This window comes from Lissotriton vulgaris, chromosome 9 (genome assembly GCF_964263255.1).
Source record: "Lissotriton vulgaris chromosome 9, aLisVul1.2, whole genome shotgun sequence".
In the NCBI taxonomy this organism is placed as follows: domain Eukaryota; kingdom Metazoa; phylum Chordata; class Amphibia; order Caudata; family Salamandridae; genus Lissotriton; species Lissotriton vulgaris.
The window spans coordinates 1,079,180,121-1,079,205,580 of NC_141697.1; the positions used below are offsets into that span (position 1 = coordinate 1,079,180,121).

The window sequence follows — 25,460 nt, forward strand, 5'->3', positions numbered from 1 at the left end:
CCGAATTCGGCCGTTACCGATCCGGTAAGAGCAATTTGACATGTAGGTCCCTGTATTTTACAGACTCGGTAAATTTACCGATAAGTAAATTTACCGAGTATGTAAAATACCGAGTCGGTATCATTACGGATACCGGTAAATTGGTATGTAGGTGGGACTCTTCTGAGTCCCACAAGCAGTACAAAATCGGTATTTTACCATCAAATACTACTTGATGGTAAAATACCGTTTCTGGTGTGCATGCACATGTGTGCATGCACACCTATGCCATATGACAGGCAGACCTGCCCTTAGGGCATGTATGCCTGCCACATGGCACCCGAGCCTCTTTTGGGGGTGCCAGAGGGTGTCAAAGTGACACCCCCTGCACCCTTGTGACAGTCGGTATTTTCCGATGTGGTAAATACCGACCGGTAAATGCCCAATCAATCCTATGGGCTTCAAAGCCCATAGAAATGAATGGGCATTAACTGGTCGGTATTTCCCGCATCGGAAAATACCGACTGTTTCCGAATCGGTAATTGCACATCTGCATTTACCTACATCTCGGTACTTTTATTTTCCGACCTCTGAAATACCGAGTCGGTATGACTCGGTATTTAAGAGGTCGGAAAATAAAATTTACCTACATCTGGCCCTAAATGTGGAATTAGCCAGGTGGCCTTCTCCTCTGTTTCTTTGTGGTGACGGGAAACATCATTTACTACGAAGCAAATAACACGCATAACGTTTACCACGCGTCACTCACCACGCAAAGGTCTTTCCCACGCGTATGCCTTCAACGACCGTCTTTACCACGCGAGTGGTATTCCTTCCTGTCGTCGTTCTGCAAGTACGATCTGCGTGGGCTTTGGGGGGCTGGGGGGGGGGGGACTGGGGGAGGCTAAGGGGGGGTTGGGGGGGTCTCCCCCACCCAAAAAAAACCAAGCGGATATTAATATTTAAATAAGAAGAAAACGTAAAAAAAACGCTCTACAATGCCTCAAAACGAACAAGGAAAAGAGCACGTCATAATAGAAGTCCTTTATCAGTTTTGATAGACGTGTTTTGACGCTTGTTTCCGTGGTCGGTGGAAGAAAGGGCTGATGGTGAAAGATGTACGGGGGTAAGATAGGAATCAAAAGTTTGTAAATTAGGGTATTAATTAAGCGCATTATGAAAAAAAGAAAAATAAAATGTAAGGGAATCTGTTGTTTATTATTGTTTAAAACATCGATCTTTTCCTTCGTACTGCATGTAGCCTATCAGTATCATTATGTAAATTTAAATGGGACGTCAGCTGTTTCGTAACGTTATGATTGCGGAGTAAAAACATGCGTTGTCAAATGCTGCGTGCAAAAGACACATGCGAACTAAAATTCGCGTGGTAAAGGCATGCGTGGAACTTGTAATCGTTGAATAATCATATATTCTGTGGTGACATGAACATGAACTTGCCCAGCAAATTCAATCTGGCAGGCGATCCTAAGTATACTGGTAGAAAACTAAGAGTGTTTAAGGTTCTACAAACCCTAGAGCAAGAGCATGGCTTAAAGGACCTATGGCATCAGCAATACAAAGTTAACAATGGGTATACATATTATTCTGCCCCTCACAATAAAATGGTTAGATTGGATTACTTTTTATTTCTGAACAAGTGGCCAAAACAGCCTCAATCTCAGCCCCTCCTAGAATCCTGTCGGATCATAATCTGTTGGTTGTGGAATGCCCCTGGATTCGTCCATCCAGAGCTCCAAGGACCTGGACGTTTGAAAGGAAACTCTTGTTGTACGAGACATACCAGGTCCATATCAGAAAGTGGTTAGGTGAATTTTTAGATGTCAACAGGGGAACAGCATCCGATCACGTTGTTTGGGACGCATTAAAGGCTGCAGTCCATGGTGAGACCAAGAGCTTTGCAGCCTATCGCGGGAAGGCAGGACAGGAGTTGGTTAAGAGCCAAATCGAGGAGCTTAGGTTAGCAGAGTTAGAATTAACGTCTAAAATTAGGAATGGGTCTCATATAGAAGAGTGCCAGCAGAAGGTCGCCATATTAAAGTCTTTTGGTCAGGACTTGGCATTCAAATATCTCCTATATCGCTCAACAATATTCGAATATGGAGAGAACTCTGGGAGGGTATTGGCCAAGAGGCTTCAACAGAAAAATGTGCAGGGTCGCAATATTAAAATTCAGATTGAAGTCGGGTAGTCCAGGACACCCAGGATGGTGTGGCTGATGTGTTTCAGAAGTTTTATTCAGCACTCTATACCGAAGACAACAGATACACTCAGTGGGAGTCAGAGACTGAGGATTTCTTACTGGGATTGGATACCTCAAAGATTTCTCGTGAGCAAAAAGAATGCTTATTGGCCCCTATTTCATAGGAAGAGGTCGAACTAGCGGTAAAAGCCTTAGTCAATGGGAAGGCCTCCGGACCTGATGCCCTCCCCCTGGAATTTTATAAGCCCTTCCTTGTGGAGGTCCGTCTTGACTTATTAACTACTCTTAGGGCTGCGCTGAAAGGTATTGTCCCCGATTCATGGCGCCAAACAACAATCGTTTTGTTTTTTAAAGAAGGGAATGCCCGAGCCAAGTCTGTCATCTTATCGACCAATCTCTCTAATAAGACAGTAAAATATACTCTTAGATTATGATATCTAGGTTGATAGAGGTGATTGTCCCATTGGTATCTTTGCGCCAACATGGTTTCATCCCGGGCAGGGACACTGCGGACCATGTCCGGCGTGTCATAGCCCTCTTGGACTGGGCCCAGGTCACGACCACTCCCCTCAGGTTGATCCTGTTGGACACCGAGATGGCGTTTGGCAGGGTCTCTTGGGGGTTCTTGTGGGCTGTGCTCCGGTGGAAGGGTTTTGGTAGTGAGTTCATCCAGGCAATTCGGGCATTATACACCTCCCCAGTAGCAGCACTTTGCACTTCTGGTCAGGAGTCGGAGTATTTTGATAGCAGAGGCACTAAGCAAGGGTGCCCTTGTTCACCCTTGCTTTATGCTCTATACATAGATCCATAGATCCATTTTTGAGTAGAATAGAAGGACATGTGGGGATCTTGCCTATAAGGATCAAGGGTATAGAGTATCATGCGTTGGTCTATGCTGACGACATTGTTGTCTTAACATCAGACGTCCCTTCCGCATTTCTGGCTCTTAAGGCGTCTGCGGAACAATTCGGATCAGTATCGGGGTACAAGCTAAACGTGGCAAAAACTCAGGTAGTACAAACATCCAATATGCCGTAGTTCGATGCTCTAGTAGTTAGTGAAGCAATTTATCTGGGAGTAAAAATCACTGCTGTTGTAGAGACCATTCCGGATTTGAACATCCTACCGGTGGTCGAGGCTGTAAATATCAAGCTGGAACGGTTAGATCATTTACATCTATCTCTCTATGGCCGCTGCAGTGTTCTTAAAATGCTGGTGCTCCCAAAATTTTTGTACCTTTTCCGGACAATCCCTTTAGAGGTTTCCCAAAAAGGCCTGGAAAAGGCTAATAGGATCTGCTATAGGTTTCTCTGGGGGTACCGCTGGTCGCGAAGAGTGGCTAAGTGGATGTGCCTCCCACACGATCGAGGTGGTTGGGCAGTACCTATTTTCCTATTTTGGGAATATATTATTGGTCTGTAATGGTTCAATTTTTTGGACTACCATTGCTAGGGGACAGTGCGGAGGTCCATCCATGTAATAGACCTACTATTTTGTAGTTGGGTCTCAGCTCAAACGTCAAGGGTATCCGGACGCAAGTTTTGGAGCCGAGTTACTTTAAGAAGACCAGGTTTAAGGTGGCCATTGCTATGTTTTCAATATGGCAAAAGATTAGGGGGAACATGTCTATTCCTAATGTAAACATCTATACGCCACTTAAATCCGCTAGCCTCCTACCAGGTATCTTTCAGGACCAGATTATTTTTAAATGGCAGGTTCTTGGTATTCATGTTATAGCGGACTTAGTGGGGGCTGGGCAAGTATTATCTTATTCGTCCTTGTTGGACAAGTTCCATCTGAACACGCATGATTTAAAAAAATTATTTACAGCTTAGAAGCTTTATCCTCAAACGTCTTAGGGTATCTACTGTGGAATTTTAGTTTGCGATCTGAACATCATCTGCGCCAGCTTGTCACCTATGTACTACGTGCACGGCAGCCATTCTAGATCACCTATGTACTACGTGCACGGCAGCCATTCTAGGTCACCTATGTACTACGTGCAGGGCAGCCATTTTAGATATCATGGTCTCCCTGTCCACGATCGATCACCAGCACGCCCCTCTGACCCAGCAAGCAGCCTCCGTGCACCCTGGCTCCCCCTCCCTCCCCCTCATGAGCGTGACCCTTCTGCATGACCCTGTCCTTGGGAGTCACGCCAGCGCCTGACCAACACCTCCTCTCCTCCCATGAATACCCCTCTGTTGATAGACCTCCCCTCTGCACTGGATTGTCCACGCAGCATGAATACCACTCCATTGATGACCCCTCACCCCGTGTCCGACTGTCCACACAGGTCCGAGGCCATTGCCTAAGCCGGGAGATATCCTTTACTGCCCCTTATTGTATGAGGTCGCTCTCCTTCAAAGGACCCTCTATTGATCCAGGCCTCCCCACTCCCTGTGATATGATCAGGCGCACACATCCTAAGACTCGACGGAACACTCAGCTGCGTGATGACCCCCTCCTCTTATCAGCAGGTTGAGGACCTCTATTGTGAAGGTATATGGGGGTGGGATTGACACGAGGATTACGGGGATGTCTTTTCCTTGCTTTACAAAGTTCTGATTGTAATAAAGAAAGGTCACATGCCATAAACCAGTGTATAAGAGGCCAGGCCTCCGAGAGGCTGTTAGAGCACCTCGAGACGATACCTTGTTGTCTGATCTGATGTGTTCTGCTCCGTCGGAATAAACTTCTGTTTCCTGCCTTCTGGTCTCCGGCGCCTGCCTCATTGCTTGGTAAACTTGAATGGTACAAGGGCGGTTAGCGCCGGGCAAATCTTGAGAAAGGTCCTAGCCCTACCTTTTTCCACAATTGGCGTCCCAAAGCGTGGGGCCCATCAGCGACACGTGGATCCAGTGGGAGAGGTCCCGATGACAGAGTGAACGACTGCAACGATCGGGAAGAGCTCGTGTCCGATAGACCCTCGTCTGACAGCCGATCATCCGACCTTCACTAGTTCTGAACAGACCTCTCTCGAGTGATCTACGGTCCTGACTGGGAACCATCAGGAGTGCCGCGAACATCACGAAGGAGAGAGGACGATCGGGCGCTGGATCCAGAGGACAGGAAACCGTCCATGCGGTCCGGGTAAGGTCGTGTAAACACGACGAATTGAGGAAAATTGTTTTGTTTGGATAATACTAGTATTACGCTTTGTTGAAACCTCTGGAGATTCGCTGTCTGCAAACGGAGAAAAACAACAGGCTCTCTCTTTGCAAACAGTGAAGGATAGGTAACGCAGACATTTGTCCCCGTTGTAATCCGTCGTGCCTATCTTCCTCCCCCACTGTTTCCCGAACTGCCGTTCGTGGATTATTGTCTGGAGATTCTTTTTCTGCAAACAGGGAAGAACAAGGTCTCTCTTTGCAGGGAGAGAAAGAGTAGGTAACGATAACTTTTCGTGCCCACTTATTCTCCCCACTGAATTGTTTTGATTGACCGATTATTCGGTATTGGTTCGTTTGAGGTATTCACCGCCGGCAAACAACGGAGAATAGAAATATTCTGTCTAGTCTTTGCCCGCCGTGATAAGATAGATAGTGCAGACTTTTGTCCCCGTTGTAATCCGTCATGCCTATCTTCTCCCCACTGGTTGGTAGCCTGTTTAGCCCGGACCGCTTATTAGAGATGAACCATCCAGCTCCACTGGAGGGCACCCCTAATAAGGACATGTTCACTAAGTATGGACTAGTCGCTATAGCTTACACTAAACTATGGCATAAATATACGAAAAAGAACCCTGAAAGTCAGTGGCCACTGATAGGTTCCTTTAATGAAAATAAAATAAGAACATTAGAAATAGCGCTCCAGAAGAATAAGACCACGCCCACTATGCTCGACAGTATCGGCATGTGGCGCAAAGAAACGGAACAACGAAAGAAAAGAGAAGAAGCAAAAATAGGAAAAGAATTACGAAAGGCAGCCCACCTAGCCGCAAAGCAACTAGAAGAGGAAATAAACGAAAGAAAAGAAGCTACACAAAACCAAGAATCAGGGTCAACAGGCCAATGTCCTGTTAGGACCCCCTCTGCGCTCTACCCTGAACTGCCCTCCAAACAACGGACAAACGATGAGTTACTGTTAGGTCCCCCAATCATCTACATGCCCCCTCCATATGCTCCCAGCCAACAAAACCTGCAAGCCCCGAGTGTGAGTGAAAGTGACCCTAGTGCTAGTGCACCGGCCCTCACGGCCTCCGCACCAGCCACATTAACAACTTCGTCAGACGACCCCGAGGCTAGCAAACAATCATCAGCCAGGCTAAGTAGGTTAAGCAAAGATGAGCGGGATGGGATCGACAAAATAGCAAAGACATTGGTAGAACGAGGGGAGAGCGAAGAATACACAATGAGCATATATAATTCACATGCCGACAGCCACAGGCGGCATTTCATCTTGCGATTCAGCTACCACACCCTGAACGCGTATGAAGATAGGTATCAGAGTAAGGGTCCCGCTAAACTAACAACACTGTATAGGAAGATTGATGTTGGAGATGGGACTGAACGTGAGGCGACGGAGCTCTTCATGCAAATGCTTGAGGTCTTCCGCCACCTCGCGGAACAGAAACCAGAAGTCAAGGTTACGGTCCCTGAAACAACCTCGGCAGAAGTAGCCAATACTATGATGCCTATCAGAGAAGCGGCTCCTTACTGGATCCCGCCACGGGGCCAGGGAACGAGCGATGATATTAATAATGAAAACGCAAAAGGGAGGGTTGTGTACAATTGGGTTTACCAACCATGGGACCGACAGGATATCCTAACATTCAAACAAACCCTGCCCGATTTAAGAAAGAACCCGACGGCATTTTATACCGAATTAGGCACAGCCTTGGGTTCGACAATAATGACTTTAGCGGACATTGACTTGTTCTTTGGGTTATGCCTGCCAGCTGATGTGTGGAAGCAAATCCGGAAGGCTGACCACACGGATCTGTTTGGACATACCTGGGACCAACTCGGTAAACTAGATAGACAGCGAGAGCCGGGGAGTAAACCAGTGAAAGACATACTGGAACTCCCAGACAAACTGGTCCAGAAGTTAAAAACACTGGTCCCGGAAAGAAAAGTAGACTGGTCGATAGTCACGGCCTGTCGACAGAAACCCCAGGAAGATGTGTCAGAATACTTCTCCCGATTCGAGACAGTGTTCTCCGACTACAGTGGCCAAGACATGACCACCGCAACCGGACAGCACCTGTTTGTGCAAAATTATGTAAAGGGACTAACCCAAGAAGTCTCCCAAAAACTGCAGACGAGTGAGAGTAGTTGGGGGGCCTCCAAACCCGCAGCTATCCTTCAGATGGCTCAGTATTACGAGCACCAAAAGAATGAGAATGATAGGGCATCCGAGAAAAAGAAGAAAGATTTAAAGGAAAGGGTAATGATAGCCCAGATACAGGGTATAGCGGCAGGACGGGAACACCAAAGGGGGAACTACCAATCGACCACCCCCAGAGATCTACCTCCTAAAGATCACACCCCAACATCCCACACTGGACGGAGAGACATTAGCAATGACCAATGCGCCTTCTGCAAAGGGTTCGGTCATTGGAAAACCCAGTGTCCGGTTCTGCTAGAGATGAATAGAAATAGGGATTCCAGGGATGTGGCAGGTGGTCCGAGGAATAGAGTACAGGGACGAGGGAACCCCAACGACACCAACAATGACAGATCAGGAAGACTGAACACATTTGACCGTCCCCGACAGAACCAATATCAGCTGTCCGAAGGTGAAAATGCCCCCGATTTTGCATAGGACTGCCAGGGGCAAGGGAGGGATCCAGTCGAGCTCTGTGTTGACCAGCAAGGTCCTTATGTCACCGCTAAGGTCCTGGGTACAGAGTCTCCATTCTTGGTAGACACTGGGGCGACACGTAGTGTGTTATCAAAACGACTGATTCCAAGGGCACCCTTGTCTGGCTCACACATAACGTCGATAGGTTTCGATGGAACGCCCTCCACAAACCCCCTGTCCGTACCTATTACCTTTGACCTAGAAAACAACACCACTGACGCGACATTTCTACTCTCCTCCAACTCCCCTGACGCCATTATGGGCATTGACTTACTGAAACATTTTCGAGCTACCATTAGGTGTTCCCCAGATGGAATACGAGTCATCCTGTACGACAACCCAGATATGCCCAGACCCCGTCCCCCACGACACATGTGCTCCATAACTGACGCTGACCTGTCCCTGCTTGACACCCTGCCTTCGTACCTGTGGGCCAAAAATGACTCTGATGTGGGGCGAATGATGATTGATCCTATTCACATAACTGTACGACAGGACGCTATGCTCCCGAAACTCCCGCAATATCGGATATCGACAGAGGGTGAGAAGGCACTGGTAGCGATCATTCAGTCTCTGGTAGATGCAGGAGTGGTTGAAGAGGTGGTTAGCAACGTCTGCAACAGCCCAATCCTACCTATTGTTAAGAAGCAAGGTGAAGGAGATGAGAAAGCGTACCGCTTCATCATCGACTTACGAGAGATTAACAAAGTGGTTGTACCCCAATATCCTGTAGTCTCTGATATCACCACCATTCTGACCCTCATCCCGTCCACTGCCACCACCTTCACTGTTATTGACCTTAAGAACGCATTTTTCTCAATCCCCATTCACCCAGACAGCCGTTATCTCTTCGGCTTCACTTTAAAATCTCGCTCGTACCGATTTTGTAGAGCTCCCCAGGGGTACACTGAAAGTCCCAGCATTTACAGCCAGGCCCTCAAAAGACAGCTGGATGCCTTCCAGCTACCAGAGGGAGTGGTGTTGATCCAATATGTCGATGATATCCTTTTGGCGGCCGACACCACCCCACTTGCAACGACAGCCACCGTCCAACTCCTACACTTTCTTGCAGAAAATGGCCATAAAGTCTCCAAAAAGAAGTTACAGTTCTGTCAGCCACAGGTGACTTACCTAGGCCATCTTCTGTCCAAGGAAGGGAGGAAACTTACACCCGACCGAATCCAAACCATCCTAGACACCCCCATCCCAAAAACACAAAAGCAGGTCCGCTCCTTGGTTGACCTAACCTCTTTTTGCAGACAGTGGTTACCTAATTACAGCCTCATTGTGAAACCATTACTTGCCCTGCTGACCAAAGATGTCCCCTCCCCGCTTCCTTGGACCGCTGAGTGTCAAGCCTCCTTTAAGGAATTACGGGATGCACTCTGCTCAGCGCCTGTCCTAGGAACCCCGGATTACTCCAAACCCTTCTCCCTCTTCAACCACGAAAGGGAGGGATGCGCATTGTCTGTCCTAACTCAATCAATTGGTCCTAAGCAGCGCCCTTGTGCCTACTTCTCCGCCACTCTTGATCCTGTAGCCAGAGCTTTACCTGCCTGCCTTCGAGCAGTGGCCGCCGCTGCTGTCTCTATCCGTCAGAGCGAGGGAATTGTACTTTCCAACCCCCTCACAGTGCTAGTACCCCATGCAGTCGACACCCTCTTGAACCAGACCAAGACCCAACACCTGACTAGCGCACGACTGACAGGGTACGAGTTGACTCTGCTTGCACCCCACATCACACTAAAGAGATGCACGACTTTGAATCCTGCCACATTGTTACCCCTGCCTGAAAATGACCCCGACATTCCTCCCATCCACGACTGTGTGACCCTCACGGACGAACAAACTAGGAGTAGGGTTGACCTCCAAGACACTGCTTTTCCTGACCCCGATGGAGAGCTATGGGTAGACGGCTCATGCATCAAACTCCCAGATGGCACCACTTCAGCTGCCTATGCAGTAACCACAGCCCGAACAGTAGTTGAGACAGCCTGCATCACACAACGATCTGCCCAGGCAGCAGAGCTGATAGCCCTCACCCGAGCATGCATCATAGCCGCAGGGACCACCACGAACGTATATACGGACAGCCAGTATGCCTTCGGAGTGGTCCACCATGTTGGACTCCTGTGGAGGGAGAGGGGATTCCTGACGTCCCACGGCACCCCGATCCTCCACGGAGATCTAGTCTCCGCTCTGATTGAAGCAGTTCTCCTCCCCAAACGATTAGTGGTGATAAAATGTCAGGCACACAAAAGGGTGACAGACTTGGTCGGACAAGGGAATGCATTGGCCGACATCACTGCACGAACCACAGCTGAGAATAGGACGGTGACACGCATGTACGTGACCAGGTCACAAGCAGAAACATGGAGTGACACAAGGACAATGATCAGAGACATACAGTCGGCCAGCACCCCTCACGAGCTGACTAAGTGGGCAAGGGTGGGTTTGAAGGATGAGGAGGGCTGCTGGCGAACGAAGGATGCAAGCAAATGGTTGCTGCCCGACTCATATCTGATTCCCATACTGACAATGGCTCATTCCCCCGCGCACATAGGATCTGCACCCATGATCGAACTCATTTCCAAAGTCTGGCATAACGACAAAATCCCTGACTCAGCCAGACGCCTAGTTCAGCAGTGCCTTATCTGTCTGCAACACAACCCCGGGAAAGGAACTGTAGTACCCCGGGGAGGGTTTGGGACCCCCAATCACCCCTTCGAGGTCCTCCAGATGGACTACATCCAACTAGAGAGATGCCAAAGCCTGAAGTATGTACTAGTCACCGTGTGTGCCTTCAGCAAATGGGTAGAAGCCTATCCAACCCGTGACAACACTGCCATGACTACTGCCAAAGTACTACTGAAGGAATTCTTCCCTCGCTATGGCCTTTGCCGAATTTTATGGAGCGACAATGGCCCCCACTTCATAGCTGAGGTTATCCAATTAATCCTAAAGGGGTTGGGGGTGAAGCAACGATTTCATGCAGTCTTCCACCCCCAATCCGCCGGTCTAGTGGAACGCCATAATGCCACACTGAAGCTGAAACTGGCAAAAATAGTGGCCACCACTGGACTTAACTGGCCGGATGCCCTCCCACTGGCCTTGTTATCGATGCGCTCCACTCCCACCAAGCACCATTTGACCCCCTACGAGGTCGTGTTTGGGCGACCGATGAATCTCTGGACTGCTCCCAAACCGACCTCCATTCATGACGTCCCGGACGTCCTACTGTCTGATTATCTGTGCAAGTTAACTAAAACGTTGTCTGTCATTCATCAACAGGTGCAGCAGGCCATCCCCGATGCTTCCAGGGGCCCCGGCCATGACATCCAACCGGGAGATTTCGTATTGATACGAAATTTCCAGCGAACCAAGAGTCTGGAACCTCGGTGGACGGGCCCCTGGCAAGTGCTGATCACCACCCGAACGGCACTCCGAGTGGAGGGGAAGAAGCACTGGCTGCACGCGCATCATTGCCGGAAGGTCTCTGCAAACCTGGCCACGACAGAAAACGTCAGCGCCCAAGAAGAGCTCCTGAGCAAAGACCGACCGATATTGGACTGTTATCCCGATACTGAGGGACTCGAACTTGCAAAATTCTCTGATCCCACTGTGCCATCCAGAGAAGGGTATTTCCTGCGTCGAAAGGAGGGAGTTTCGGCTAAGTAGGCCACGGACTAAGTTAAATCTCAGAACGGTGACCTAAACACAATCAAGGGTTGCCGGGAGAGAAGCTAAACGAAGTCTGTGGTTCTGCCCACTACCGAGCCCCTTGAAGGTGATGGAAGCGCCAGATAGGAAGATGATGGAAGCGCCAGATAAGAAGATGATGGAAGCAACAGGAAATACCCAGTATAGAAATCCAAAGACTGACAACCTGCACAAATCAAAGACAATCGCACTCTTCATTGTCTTCCTCTTCTGCCTCCTCCTCATGACCTCCTTCTGGATTCTGGAGGAAAGCACACCGGCTCATGAGGCATTGCTACCTACTGCACTGCCAACACCCCTGAAAGAGCATCACCTAATTTCTCTGTCGCCTCAGCTCCGAGAAAGGCGCAGGGAATTCTGGAACAATTCCTTTGTGCAACTGTTGCACCAACACAACCTTGCTGCGAATGCTACGAACTGTTGGATCTGCGGGTTGCTCCCGCATGCCACTGGACACTCCATCCCCTTCATCCCTTCACCCTTCTCAGTTCACGGCTCTTGCCTCGCCTGGTTGATCCTCATGCAAGAGAGCCACAAGGACAACGCCACCTCCAGCCGGACAGTCTCGCACTTCTACTCTGGGTTCTGGCTGAACAAAACCGGAAAGACCCCTGCTGCTCTGTGTCCTGCGCTCGCAGGCGCCACCTTCATCAAAGACATTCCAGCCAAAGAACGGGTCGAAGTACAGGTGCTCCACAATCCAGCCAGAACCACCTTCACTCATCTGCAAAAACAAACTACCGCCACTCTAACTGTGGCCCTATCTGTTATCAATGTCACAGGTCTCGTGTGTCTCGAAGGCCATGGAACGCAGCTGGTGGGTCACAGCGCCTGCCGAATCACCAGAACATTGGACTCAGCTGACCCCCCTTCCTTTGTTGCTTCTCCAAACATGTACTTTGTGTGTGGCACCAAAGCTTACACCTGGCTCCCGAGAGGCTGGAAAGGTATCTGCTACATTGCCTTCGTTCTTCCACCCACATATGTAGCCCCTGCCAACCATCACCGGCAGAGGCGTGCAGATGACCTTGGACAAGCCGACTCCACCGGAGCACAGTTCCTGGATGCAGCAAAGGGACTTGTTCCTCTGTGGGGCCCAATGGCAAACAGCCGTGCTATCCGACACCTGACCCAGGCAGTGGAAACAACGATCAACATCACGGCTGGCATCCTCGCCAACAACACGGCGGAGCTTCAGGCGGTCCGCCTTGTGACCCTCCAAAATCGTCTAGTCTTAGACGTGGTCCTAGCCGACCGAGGAGGAGCATGCCGCATCATCGGATCCAGCTGCTGCACCTACGTGCCAGACAACTCGCCTTCAGTCTACAAAGCCATTGAACACCTCCACAGACTGTCCTCAGAGGTTCACCAAGAACAGGAAGGATGGTCGCTTGGGAGCTGGTTTTGGGACACGCTGAAGAATTGGGGTTGGAAGTTGTTTTCCTTCGTGCTGATACCTGTTGTAATATTATGTGGGTGTTGCCTAGGTATCCAATGTCTGCCACCTTTGTTCGGCCTTGTTTCCAACTGTATGTGCCCAAAGACTTTGGACTTCCGAAATGAGCACATGAGCCCCCTCTATGAAGTAGAAATACGTGGCCTTATGGGGATAAATCCAAACTGACAAGTTGGCGAGACATGTTAAAAGGGAGGACTGTGGAATTTTAGTTTGCGATCTGAACATCATCTGCGCCAGCTTGTCACCTATGTACTACGTGCACGGCAGCCATTCTAGATCACCTATGTACTACGTGCACGGCAGCCATTCTAGGTCACCTATGTACTACGTGCACGGCAGCCATTTTAGATATCATGGTCTCCCTGTCCACGATCGATCACCAGCACGCCCCTCTGACCCAGCAAGCAGCCTCCGTGCACCCTGGCTCCCCCTCCCTCCCCCTCATGAGCGTGACCCTTCTGCATGACCCTGTCCTTGGGAGTCACGCCAGCGCCTGACCAACACCTCCTCTCCTCCCATGAATACCCCTCTGTTGATAGACCTCCCCTCTGCACTGGATTGTCCACGCAGCATGAATACCACTCCATTGATGACCCCTCACCCCGTGTCCGACTGTCCACACAGGTCCGAGGCCATTGCCTAAGCCGGGAGATATCCTTTACTGCCCCTTATTGTATGAGGTCGCTCTCCTTCAAAGGACCCTCTATTGATCCAGGCCTCCCCACTCCCTGTGATATGATCAGGCGCACACATCCTAAGACTCGACGGAACACTCAGCTGCGTGATGACCCCCTCCTCTTATCAGCAGGTTGAGGACCTCTATTGTGAAGGTATATGGGGGTGGGATTGACACGAGGATTACGGGGATGTCTTTTCCTTGCTTTACAAAGTTCTGATTGTAATAAAGAAAGGTCACATGCCATAAACCAGTGTATAAGAGGCCAGGCCTCCGAGAGGCTGTTAGAGCACCTCGAGACGATACCTTGTTGTCTGATCTGATGTGTTCTGCTCCGTCGGAATAAACTTCTGTTTCCTGCCTTCTGGTCTCCGGCGCCTGCCTCATTGCTTGGTAAACTTGAATGGTACAAGGGCGGTTAGCGCCGGGCAAATCTTGAGAAAGGTCCTAGCCCTACCTTTTTCCACACTCCTTCAATGCTAGACAAGCATTTGATTTTTGAGCTGGTTCAAAAAAAGGCCAGAATCGGGACTGTCTATCAATACCTATTATCTAGCTTTACAGATGACCTTGAGGTGCAAAATCTTAAATGGTAAGGTAAACTTGGTAAGACTGGGGCGGATGTGAGACCTGCGTTGGAGCTAGCTAGTGTGCTTCTGGTCTACGGAAGCCTTCAAACTCAAAGTTACATGGCAGTGTTCGATTTATTCTACCCGCCTGCTAAAATAGCCAAATGGAGCTGTAGACAGGGCGATCATTGTGCAAGATGCGGGCTGTATGCAGCAGACGCTATCCACATGTTTTATTCCTGCCCGAGTCTGCACGGTTTCTTGTCCGATGTTGAGCAATGTATTAATACCACGCTAAACATCCCGTGCTCATTGTCCCCAGAGATGGTGATAATGGGTGTTGAAGACTCGGCGGTGTCTAGTAACCTGTGGCATACATCCGCCTTTTTATTTATAGCTATGTCTATGATTGTTCTCTGCATCACGTCGCAATGACTAAGTCCTGAAGCACCCACATTCACTAATTGAAGAGCTAGGTTGTTAGCCATTTACAATCTGGAGTCCTCAGTATTCGCATTAAAGGGTAGGCGTAGGCGGAAGCTTGCGTGTAAGATCTTTGCCCTGGTTGAAGGTTGGTTCAAATTACTTCGTTCTTTATTATATATAAGCTGTGTACTTCTTTATGTTATTGCTCCATGAACGGTTTGCTTTCTATTATCATGTATCTTTTTCTTTTCTCTCTCTTTCTTCCTCCTTTCTTTTTTCTCTTTGCTTTACTGCCCTACTACACAGTTAATTCTGATGCATTTATCGTTTCCTTTTTTTTTCTTCTTTTTGTGTTGCTGCTTATTGCCAATGAAATCTGATGTATGTATTTGTTTTGACTGCCACGACCACACTGTCTGATTTTTCTTTAAAAAAAAATATAAAAAATGAAAACGTGGACTAGAGTTTGAAGAACCACTTCTGCTGATCCAGACACTTTCTATGCTTGCCGCACAGCAGATCTTTCAGCTCCACAAATCTATTAAGTAGAAATGTAAACTTTTTGACTAACATGAACCAGAATGAACCTTCATCTTTTACATGGCCTTGGCCACTAACATCTTTGAGGTAAAGAATGGCTTCTACCAAGTCCAGCAAGGGGGTTTTAAGTTCTGATTCTTTTATGAAACAGTTCTTGGTTTCACTATAACCGATTTAACTGCTGATTTCTATATTCATTTGCCTTTGGGTTTTTAGTATTTAATTGCTAAAATCCTCCCACCCCCGGTGTGAACCCTTTGTGGTCTTCATTTCTTAATTCTTAATTGTTGATTTAGCTACTTGTTGCATATACATCACATGTATCTTCCCAGATGAAACTAGTTAACATTTGAGGGCCGAATGTGTTGGCCTTGTGTTAAATTCTAGCCTCTCTCTCCAATAGCTCAACAATACGATTCACTACACCAACACTTTAAGTATTTCTTTATAATCCTATTTGTTTCTTTTATCATTGTACTCAATGTTTTCATATACAAACTTTATGGGATTTTCAAACAAAGCCATCTTTGTCATAGCATTTACAGTTGACATTTTCCACTTATAATATTCTTATAGGTTTGTGGATTACCTTTCCAGCAAACGTCTTTTTGTTCGAACAAAGGTGCTACTGAAACCCTTGAAGTGGAAGGTTTCAATTGGAACTATAGCTTAATATTAGGTTATAGCCTCTCCTCACCCACCTAAAATGTATATTATATTACATTATATTATATTATATTATATTATATTATATTATATTATATTATATTATATTATATTATATTATCAAAGAGCATTTTCAAATAAGAATGGCCTATGAAAACGTTGTGGTATAGTTTCTTTCACAATAGAAGAATAAATAATCACTTCAGCCAATTAATTTGATGTAGACTTGCAAATAATTTTCGGTTCTTCCTGAAAAAAACACTGGCCTGAAAAAAAACAAATAACACTGCATGTATTGTTCTGTGATGTGAGAAAATCTAGCACTATTCCTCTGTTCTAAACAACACAGGCTGCCAGGGATTCCAAATCCCAAATCCCAAAGACAGAACATTTGGAAAAAAGAATTGTGAATGATAAGGCCACAACTTCTTAGGGCATCCAAGAGGGGTGGTGCATAGCAACCTATCAATTCATTATTACATGACCTCATCTGACGTGACAATACAAACAGGGGCGGCTCCTCCATTAGGGTGGAGGAGCGCGCCCCACTGCTTTCTCGCAGTGCGGGAAGCAGAAGTGCCTGGCTGAGGGCGGGCAGGTGGACGGTCCTGCTTGAGGGCACGGGGAGTGGTTTGCCCACTGTTGTGGGCCCTGACGGATTGGTCGGGCCTCTGGGGCCGACCAAAGCAGTCATGCACACTCTCCCTTTTATCTATGTAGGCTGCATGCAGCCTACATAGAGAAAATAGCCTCCCCATAGGTGCCCAGCTGGGCGCTGTCCCCACCAACCACAACGCTGCCATTGCAGCACTGTGATTGGCTTGGCGGAGGGGAGGGAGGCTGCCTGCGTCCTGTTCCTGGTGGAGGCAGTGAAGCAGGAAAATGCTGGAGTGGCAGGACCCTGCCTGGAGCTGAGGCAGCACGGGACCCGGTAAGGTAAGTTTTTTATTTTTATTCCCCCAGCACTCCCGCGAACCCCAGCACGACCCCCCCCACACGAGTCATGTCCGCCACGACTAACTCACATGGATGCCAGATACAATTGATAGCATTGTTTAGGAATTGAGCTAGGTAAACTTTAGAGAGTGTTTTACATTGAAACGCTTTGGCATGTTTGAATGTGGCACGTTTAAACAATGCATGATTTGGATAGAACTCGATTAATAATTATAGTCACATTCTGAAATAGTTTGTGGATCCTTACATTCTTTTGAAATGCCTGCTCGCTAACACACTATGATGGTAGTGAATGAGTGTTGAAAAGCAGATGGAATACATTTGTTTGAGCAACAGCACATATGGAATAAACACTCACCTAACATGGGCATCCGATACAGTATTTTTTTTAAAACATAATTTGTCGCATGTGAAACGGGTGCACTTTTTAGTGCATGAGAATAGTTGTTTGATCACCGACAGATGGGATTCTTAATGTTATAGGAGCATTCAACCAATCATGATACCACAGCACATATGGCATATTTATTCAGGTCGTATTTACTCACTTTGCTCGCTCGTGGTACTGTATTCATCCCCCCAACTTGTACGCCCCCCAACTTCAAAAGTCACCAGCCGCCACTGATTACAAATGATGCCATTTCACCGTACTTTGATGCTAGACCAGTTTTCAGGAGACTGAAACAATCCATGGAAATGTGCTTCTCAATGGAAAAAGTAACCCATGTGCCAAAAAGAGGTTTACAATAATAATATAATCTTGTGAGGTATCAAACTACTGGAAAAGGCAACAGGAGTGCAGATCTGTAATTAATACAATGGGTAAAATCTTTGAAGGTAACAGTTGTTTGAAAAGGGTGGGTTTTACACAGAGAGATAGTGGAGAAAGCATATTTACAGTCCTTCCATAAGCTCCCAAACATTCCCAGCTGAAGTTTGAAATATTGTATGCATACAGTTGCAAATGATCTATAAAAAGCCGGATAAAGACATCTGTATGTCGTGTAGACCTACATCCATTATATGATTTACTTGTTATGTATACGGTGCAGCCATTATTAATATCAATGATCTATTTGGGAACAACACTATACATTTTGACAAATAGTTTTAGTTTTTGTCTGCACTATTAGTAATAAAAGGCTGTGAGATGAAGCGTGCTCTAATGCGTTTGCAACGGCTCATAGGCATTCCATTAATAACATAAAGGCAACATTTGTCATTCAGCTTATTGAATCATACTTCACTTAGACTGGGGATAATATGTACATTTGGGAATACAGAAATCATTTGAATATAGGCTGCTGATTTCCTCTTAACTCTTCCGCTTATACCTGAAAGTCAGACATCTGCTGTGTTTTGTAGGTGTCCTCCATCTTGCATACAATCTCTTTGACAACCCTGCATAAGCCAAAGGTGCAGCATGACAAGCTATGATTTTAGAAATGACTTACCGGTGGTAAGCATGAGTTCCACGTGGTTGTGTCGTCACTGCTTGTGCTGATGTTTACATTGCAGTTATCAATTTGAGATGCACTTAATCCATGGGAGGCGCCGTCGTCTTCCATCTCCTCATTCTGTTGTCTCTTTAAGCTAGCCAGCATCTGAATTTCTGACGTGCTTAGTCGGCCAGGCTGGTAGTTCCTCCAGTCATATTCCTAAAAACAACGGATTTAAAATGATGTCATTTTTACCTACAGGGCTGTTGGGCCTAATTTTAATTATGGTTTCAACATTAACGGCGGCTTTCTTCATAATGTAGTTCTGATATTTTTACCATCTCATAACGGCTAGGAAGGCCAGAGATATTATCTCAGGTATACAGCAGGTTACGACATTCCCTCCTACATGCATGAACACAAAAGCAAACACTTCCTACAGAAGGGACCAGGGACACATCAGAAGAGAGCAGAAGCGAGCAGAGAAACAGGTATCACTTCCACAGAAGCCTTCCATTCCAAGGTGAATGTAGAGTTACAAATGACAGACCACACCATCTTTCCAAACTCTCCTCTGCCACCTCTCCAGCCATGGAAAGGTTACAGAGCTATTCCTGCCCTGTCAGGCGAAAATGTGTGTCCAGTATGGGAATGGGAGGGAAACTTTAACGAAATTGGAAAAAGAGGGAAGGGGAGGAGGTTTCTCCAATGTTTTCCAAGTGGAGAAAGAAAGGAAAGCCTGTTAGCATGTGCATTTTCGCATGAGGAATTTAAATGTGCATGTGAGAAATTGGGTTTTCGGTTGACTGGGGTGTGAGCCCTGGTCAAACATCAACCAAAATCCTTTGTCAGAGTAAGGCAGAACCAAATCCCAAATTAAAATGTGTTTATACCCCTGGTAGTTTGGCACAGAATAGTCAGGCTTAATTTAGAGGTAATGAGGGTTGTATGACCAAGGCACGCATGGCTAACGTGTGCCTCTACAAAGATGCCTGAACAACGAATGCCTGAACAAACAACGCCTTTACCATGCATGCCTTTACCACACGTGCCTTTACCACTCAATTTGGTTGTAAAGGCATGACTGATAAAGGGATGTGTACTAAAGATCACACACCAGCCCCCCGTCTTGAGTCCTAAAAAGTACCCGACCCTACGAGCCCTAAAAACTACAAGAGCCCGAGCCCTAAAAACTACCTGACCCTCCCAAACCTTGAAAACTACCGACCCCCCCAGAGCCGAAAAACTACCCCAACCCCCATCTGAGCCCTAAAAACTACCCGCCCCTGGCCCTAAAAACCACCCGACCCAAGCCCTTAAAACAACCCGACCCCCTGAGCCCTAAAAACTACTCCCAACACTTAGCCCTAAAAACTACAGCCAACACTTATGCATTAACCCCATCCTCACACAACCCGGCCCCAGCCCCACTTACCAGGCTGCATCCCCTCCCGATCCTTCTTCTTCTGTGCCCGCCCATCCCAACACCTAGACTGCCCACTGCCTTAATCACACAATGAGTGTTTAAGGAACATGCATGGTTAAGTCAAGTGTGGCTCTGCTTGCGGGAAAAAAAAGGCATGCATGAATCAGCCCGCATTGTAAAGGCTGTTTCCCCAAAAGGTGCCCACAACAGTATTAGGAAAGTAGAGCGTTTTTTTATAAATAAAACAAGACAAAAATCCATTGAGTAGAACCAGGGATATGGAATTTCAAAGTTAAACTGTGGATATTTGGTTGTGCTGGACTGGGACAAAGTCATCTGTTCAGGCCGACTACGATAGAGTTTAGGCTGAAATGATGAACAGGGCACCTTAATTCCTGGTTGGGTAGCCGAAGCAATGCATTAGTTCCGAGATGTGGCGAGTCTGCTGTGCGAGGTCCTTTTGTGTCAATACCAGAGATCCTGTCAACGAGAGCACGCGATGCGAAGTCCGGAGTAGGGGATGCCCATGCAGTTGGGGCGATGCACCAGTTCCGAGGAGCTGTGAGGCTGTGATGCACAGTTCATCGTCGATGCTGCCATCGACGAGAGATGTGAGGGCCTGTGCAGAGGATGCATCACGCAGCAGCGGTTCAGAAGGCGATGCAGGCTGCTGTGGCGGTGGTGCGAGTCTTTGCAACGGTTTCAAACCATTTAGCAGTACCAATGTGTCCATTCTGCTCTGGGTTGCGCCGTTCATCAGAGGATATGCGTCACTTCTGCTGGACCCACAGAGGCTGGCAAAGCACCACTTCCAAGATCCAGGACTGGGGTGGCACATCTTGGCTCTGTAGACTCACAGATGGCAGAGTTCAGGTGCAGATGCAAGGTTTTTGGAAGCCTTTTGTGTCCCTGAGGCTTCAGATCAGGAGGCCAGTCAACCAGCACTGAGTTCAAGAGATGCAGGTACAGTTCCCCTCATTCAGGCAAGAGGGCAGTAGGCAGCAGGTCAGCATGGCAAAGCCGTAGTCCAGCAGAGTGGCGGTTCTTCAGCAGCACAGTAGTCCTTCTTCCTGGCAGAGTATCCACAGGTCAAGAAGTGTACTGAAGAATTGGTGTTTGACATCCAGTATTTATACCCAGTTGTGCTATTGAAGTGGGGTAGAAGCTTCTAGAGGTTTCCATTTGAAGTCCCCAGGCATCCTGCCTTCCCTGATGTGGCTCCAGACTAACTAAAGGGGGTGTGCAGCCCTTTGTGTGGAGGCAGGATACAGCTTAGTTAGCTGTAAGAAGGGCTGTTCCCAGCTCCTCCCACCCATCCTACCAATGATGGCCCGGCCAGGCACACCTAAGCTCCCTATTTTGTGTGGCTATATAGAAGGAATTCAAAAAAGCTCAACTGTCAGCTACACTCAGTCATATGACCAGAGATGGGCCACAGGTACTAAATGGCTAAGGCAAGAAAATGCAAACTTTTTTAAAGTGGCATTTTCAGAATTGCAATTAAAAATCTGACTTTACTATGCTAGAATGTTAAATTGTGATTCCAGAGAAAACAAACATGAACTGGTTATACCTTCCCATCTGGAAATTACACTTATAAAATGTAATAAGGCAACTCCAATGTTATCCTACGGGAGCTACAGGCCTTGTAGTAGTGAAAACGAATGTAGGAGTTGTTTACTACTAGGACATGTACGATTTGAAAGTGTATGTCCTACTTTTCAAATACATGGCACCTTTCCATGTTGACTGTAGGGCCCATAAGAGGGGTGGCCTATATGTTTTAACAAGGAAGGTTTAGGTCTGGCAAAACGTTTATTTTGCCAGGTCAACATGGCAGTTTACAAGTGCACAGACAGGCTCTGCAATGGCAGGCCTGAGACATGTTTAATGGCTACTTAAGTGGGTGGCACAATCAGTGTTGCAGGCCCACTAGTAGCATTTACTTTACCGGCCCTGGGTACATGTAGTACTACTTTATCAGGGACTTAGAAGTAAATTAAAACGCCAATTGGGGATAAGGCAATATTACCATGTTTAGAGGCAGAACCATTCTAAGGCTGACAGGTCTAACATGTGTCCCCCCAGCTGAAAGTGAGGCGAACTATCCAACCCCTTAGGAGTTCTCATCACTAAGGCAGAAAAATCTGGATAGATTGTCAGCATTGGCGTGGTCTGAACCAGGACGGCGATCCCCCTTAAAGTCCATTCCCTGAAGGGAGATGGACCACCTCAACAGTTTGGGATTTTCATCCCTTAACTGCATGCGCCATCTGAGGGGCCTGTGGTTTGTCTGAAACCGGAAGTGAGTCGTAAACAGGTATGGTCTTAACTTCGTCAGTGCCCAGTCCACAGCAAAGACCTCCTTTTTAATCGTACTCCACCTCGGTTCCTGTGGAAGTAACCTCCCTCTAATGAAGGCTACCGTTTGGTCTAGGCCCTTCTCATTTAACTGTGCTAAGACTGCTCCTATGCTATGCTCTCAAGAGTCTGTCTGCACTATGAAATCTTTGGAGAATCTTTGGAACCTTGAGTATGGGTGCTGTACACATGGCCTCCTTGAGGGTATCAAAGGCTTTATGGCTGTCCTGTGTTCAGATCACCTGCCTGGGCTGTTTCTTTGAAGTCAGGTATGTTAAAAGAGCAACAATGGTGCCAAATCCCTTAACAAACCTCCTATATTATCCTGTGAGGCCCAGGAAGGCCCTCACCTCTGTCTGTGTTTTAGGGAATTTCCAAGCCAGGATAGTCTCATTCTTGGCCTGGAGTGGCTGCACCTTGCCCCCGCCCTCCATGTGGCACAGATAAACTATGGAACCCTGCCATATCTGTAACTTATTAGCCTTGATAATCAGGCCCACCTGCTGCAGGGCCTGAGGCACCTCCTGGTGGTGGTACAGGTGTTCCTCCTAGCTGGAGTTGTAGACAGGTATGTCGTCCAGGTAGGCAGCACAGAGTGCCTCCTTCCCAACCAGGACCCTGTTTACCAACCTCTGAAAGTCGCAGGAGCATTCTTCAAACCAAAGGGCATCTCCCTCAACTCGAAGTCGCCCTCTGGGTTTGAGAATGAAGATCACTCTTTTGCCCCATCGGTCTGAGTGATCTCCCTGTACCCTGATGTTAGATCAGAAGTATTAAGGAACTTGGCGGTGCCCAGCCTGTCTATGAGCTCATGAGCTCGGGAGCTGTGTGGCACACCAGTCTTCATTACGGAATTGAGACCCCAGTAGTCCACGAAAACCTAAGTCCGGGAGTGCCCAGTGTGGGAAGCCTTGGGTACCAGCACCACAGGGCTAGACCAGGGACTGTTGGAGGGCTCGATCACCCCTAACACCAGCATCTCAAGGCCTCCTCCTTGATACTGGTCCTAATCTCATCTGACAACTTGTAAATCTTATTTGTAATAGGTGGACTGTCTCCAGTATCTATGTCATCGACCCACATGTGTGTGAGTTAAGGGGTGAGGGAGAATAGAGAGGTAACCAGCCCCAGTAACTGGTGACAGTCACTCTGCTCTTCTGGTGACAGAATACGGAAGAGGTTGACACTCGCCACTCACCCATAGTGTTCCTGAGCAGACAGGAGGTCAGGAGGTCTATTCTCCTCTTCCACTCTCTCGACTGGCACCAGGAGCATGCTCATTCTGGACCTCTCAAGGTGTGGGTTGAGACAGTTCACATGGAGCACCCCTAAGGGGCTCCTAGGGTTCTTGAGAACCACCAAGGAGTTGACTGCCTCTTCTGCTTCTTCACCTCAAATGGGCCAGGCCAGCAATCCTCAAGCACTCATGGCTCTACAGGTTCTATAACCAGCACCTTCTGGTCAGGTTTAAACTCTACCAGAGTTGCTTTTTGGTCATAATAGAGCTTCACAACCTCCTGCCGGGCTTCAAGATGACGTTTTGCATTTTTTCCAGAAACAATGCATCTGGTTTTGGAGGGCCAGTATGTAGCTGACCACATACTGAGGAGCTTTCTTTGGAGCTTTCTCTTGCCCCTCTCTAACAAGGCTAAGAGGTCCCTTATCAGGGTAGCCATAGAAGAGATCAAAGGGGCTAAACCCCTCTCCCTTCTGTGGCACCTTTCTATAGGCAAAGACAAGGTATGGAGGGAGGATATCCCACTTATGCCTCATGGGATCAGGCAGGCCCATTATCATGCCCCTAAAGGTCTTGTTGAATCTCTCCACAAGCTTATTGGTTTTGGGGTGATAGGGTGTGAAGAACTTTTAAGTTACTCTAGACTCATCCCGCATGGATTTTATGTATGCGGACATGAAGTTAGTGCCTCTGTCAAACGCTACCTCTTCGGGGAACACCACATTGGTACAAATCCCCATTAGGGCTCTGGCCACTTCAGGTGCAGTCCCCGACATCGAGGGGTGGCCTCTGGGTAGCGAATGGTGTGGTCTACCAAGATGAGGATGAACCTCTTTGTCTAGAGCTGTCTTGGGGTCCAATTGTCTAACAATGCTGACACATACCCTCTCAAAGGCAGTGCCAAGGACAGGTCATGGGGTCAGGAGAGCCTTGAGCTTTTTCCCAGACTTCCCACTGGTCTGGCATGTGGGACAGGACCTACAGAATGAATCTGAGATCGTCTTCATCTGGGGCGAAAAGTAGTGGGCAACATGCCTGGCAAAGGTCTTGTCTTGCCCCAGATGTCCTCTCAGGAGTATGAAGTAGCAAAACCCATTAGAAAGTAGAACGCTGGGGGACTACCAGCACACAGGCTGCCCCAGATCCAGAGGTTTTAGGCTCACTATATAGGAGGCCATTCTCCCAATAGATCAGGTGAGCTCAAAAGGTTTCACCTGCTGTCTCGGCCTCCGCTTGCTGCCTCACACCCTCTGGAGTGAAGCACTCTTTTTGAGCCTTGCAGAATTCCTCTCTGGTGGGCCCACCCTCAACTTGACAAACAGCAAGCTCAGGCAGATCAGCCAAAGCAGCAATGTCCTCACTGGCTGGCTTATTGGCATTCTCATCAGGTGCCCTTCAACCATGACGATGAGAATTTCAGAGTCTGGTTTCCTGTGCCCCTTGCCCCTCTCCCTCATGGCAGCTGTCTGGGCCAGTGTTCCAGGCTCCAGATTCGTTTGAGTCCCTTCCCAGGCAGACATGGATCTTGTGGTCATACAGACCCATTCAGGCTATCCCAACATTTCAAAAAGTAACCTGAGCTCTACCTTCTTGAAAAGGGTGTGCTCCAGGTCATTGCCCAAAAGACAATCTACAGGCTACTTTTAGAGAACCAGTCAAAGGGAACCATAGCCACCGGTAGATGACTCTCACAATTGTTGACGATTATGACTTGGCGGAATGTGTTAAGGCGGATCTGAAGACACTAGCTGACACTTCACAGTAGTCATGCTGGCTCCTGTGTCCCTCCGAGCCTCCACCAGTTGCCCACTGATGGTCACTCAGTGCCTATACTTAGAATTATTTGCAGGCATGTGGGCTTTTGGCACAATCTCCTTATCCCCAAGGGAAACTTGGGTCACCTCTGCCTGCTCCCCAAAGTTAACTGGGACTACCTCCTTCTTGAGTGCTACACTTGCCAACTCAGGTGCCTGCCCATC

The 25,460-nt window shown here is 47.8% G+C and overlaps 1 protein-coding gene across 1 annotated transcript in view; it reads right to left on the reverse strand.

Annotated features, from left to right (window-relative positions):
- The window catches only part of CFAP20DC (CFAP20 domain containing), a 1,688,800-nt gene that overhangs the window by 593,739 nt on the left and 1,069,601 nt on the right, over nucleotides 1-25,460 (reverse strand). The window contains exon 15 of the mRNA XM_086939066.1: nucleotides 18,473-18,676. Coding sequence (XP_086795192.1) covers nucleotides 18,473-18,676 — 204 coding nt within the window. The remainder of the gene's footprint in view (nucleotides 1-18,472; nucleotides 18,677-25,460) is intronic.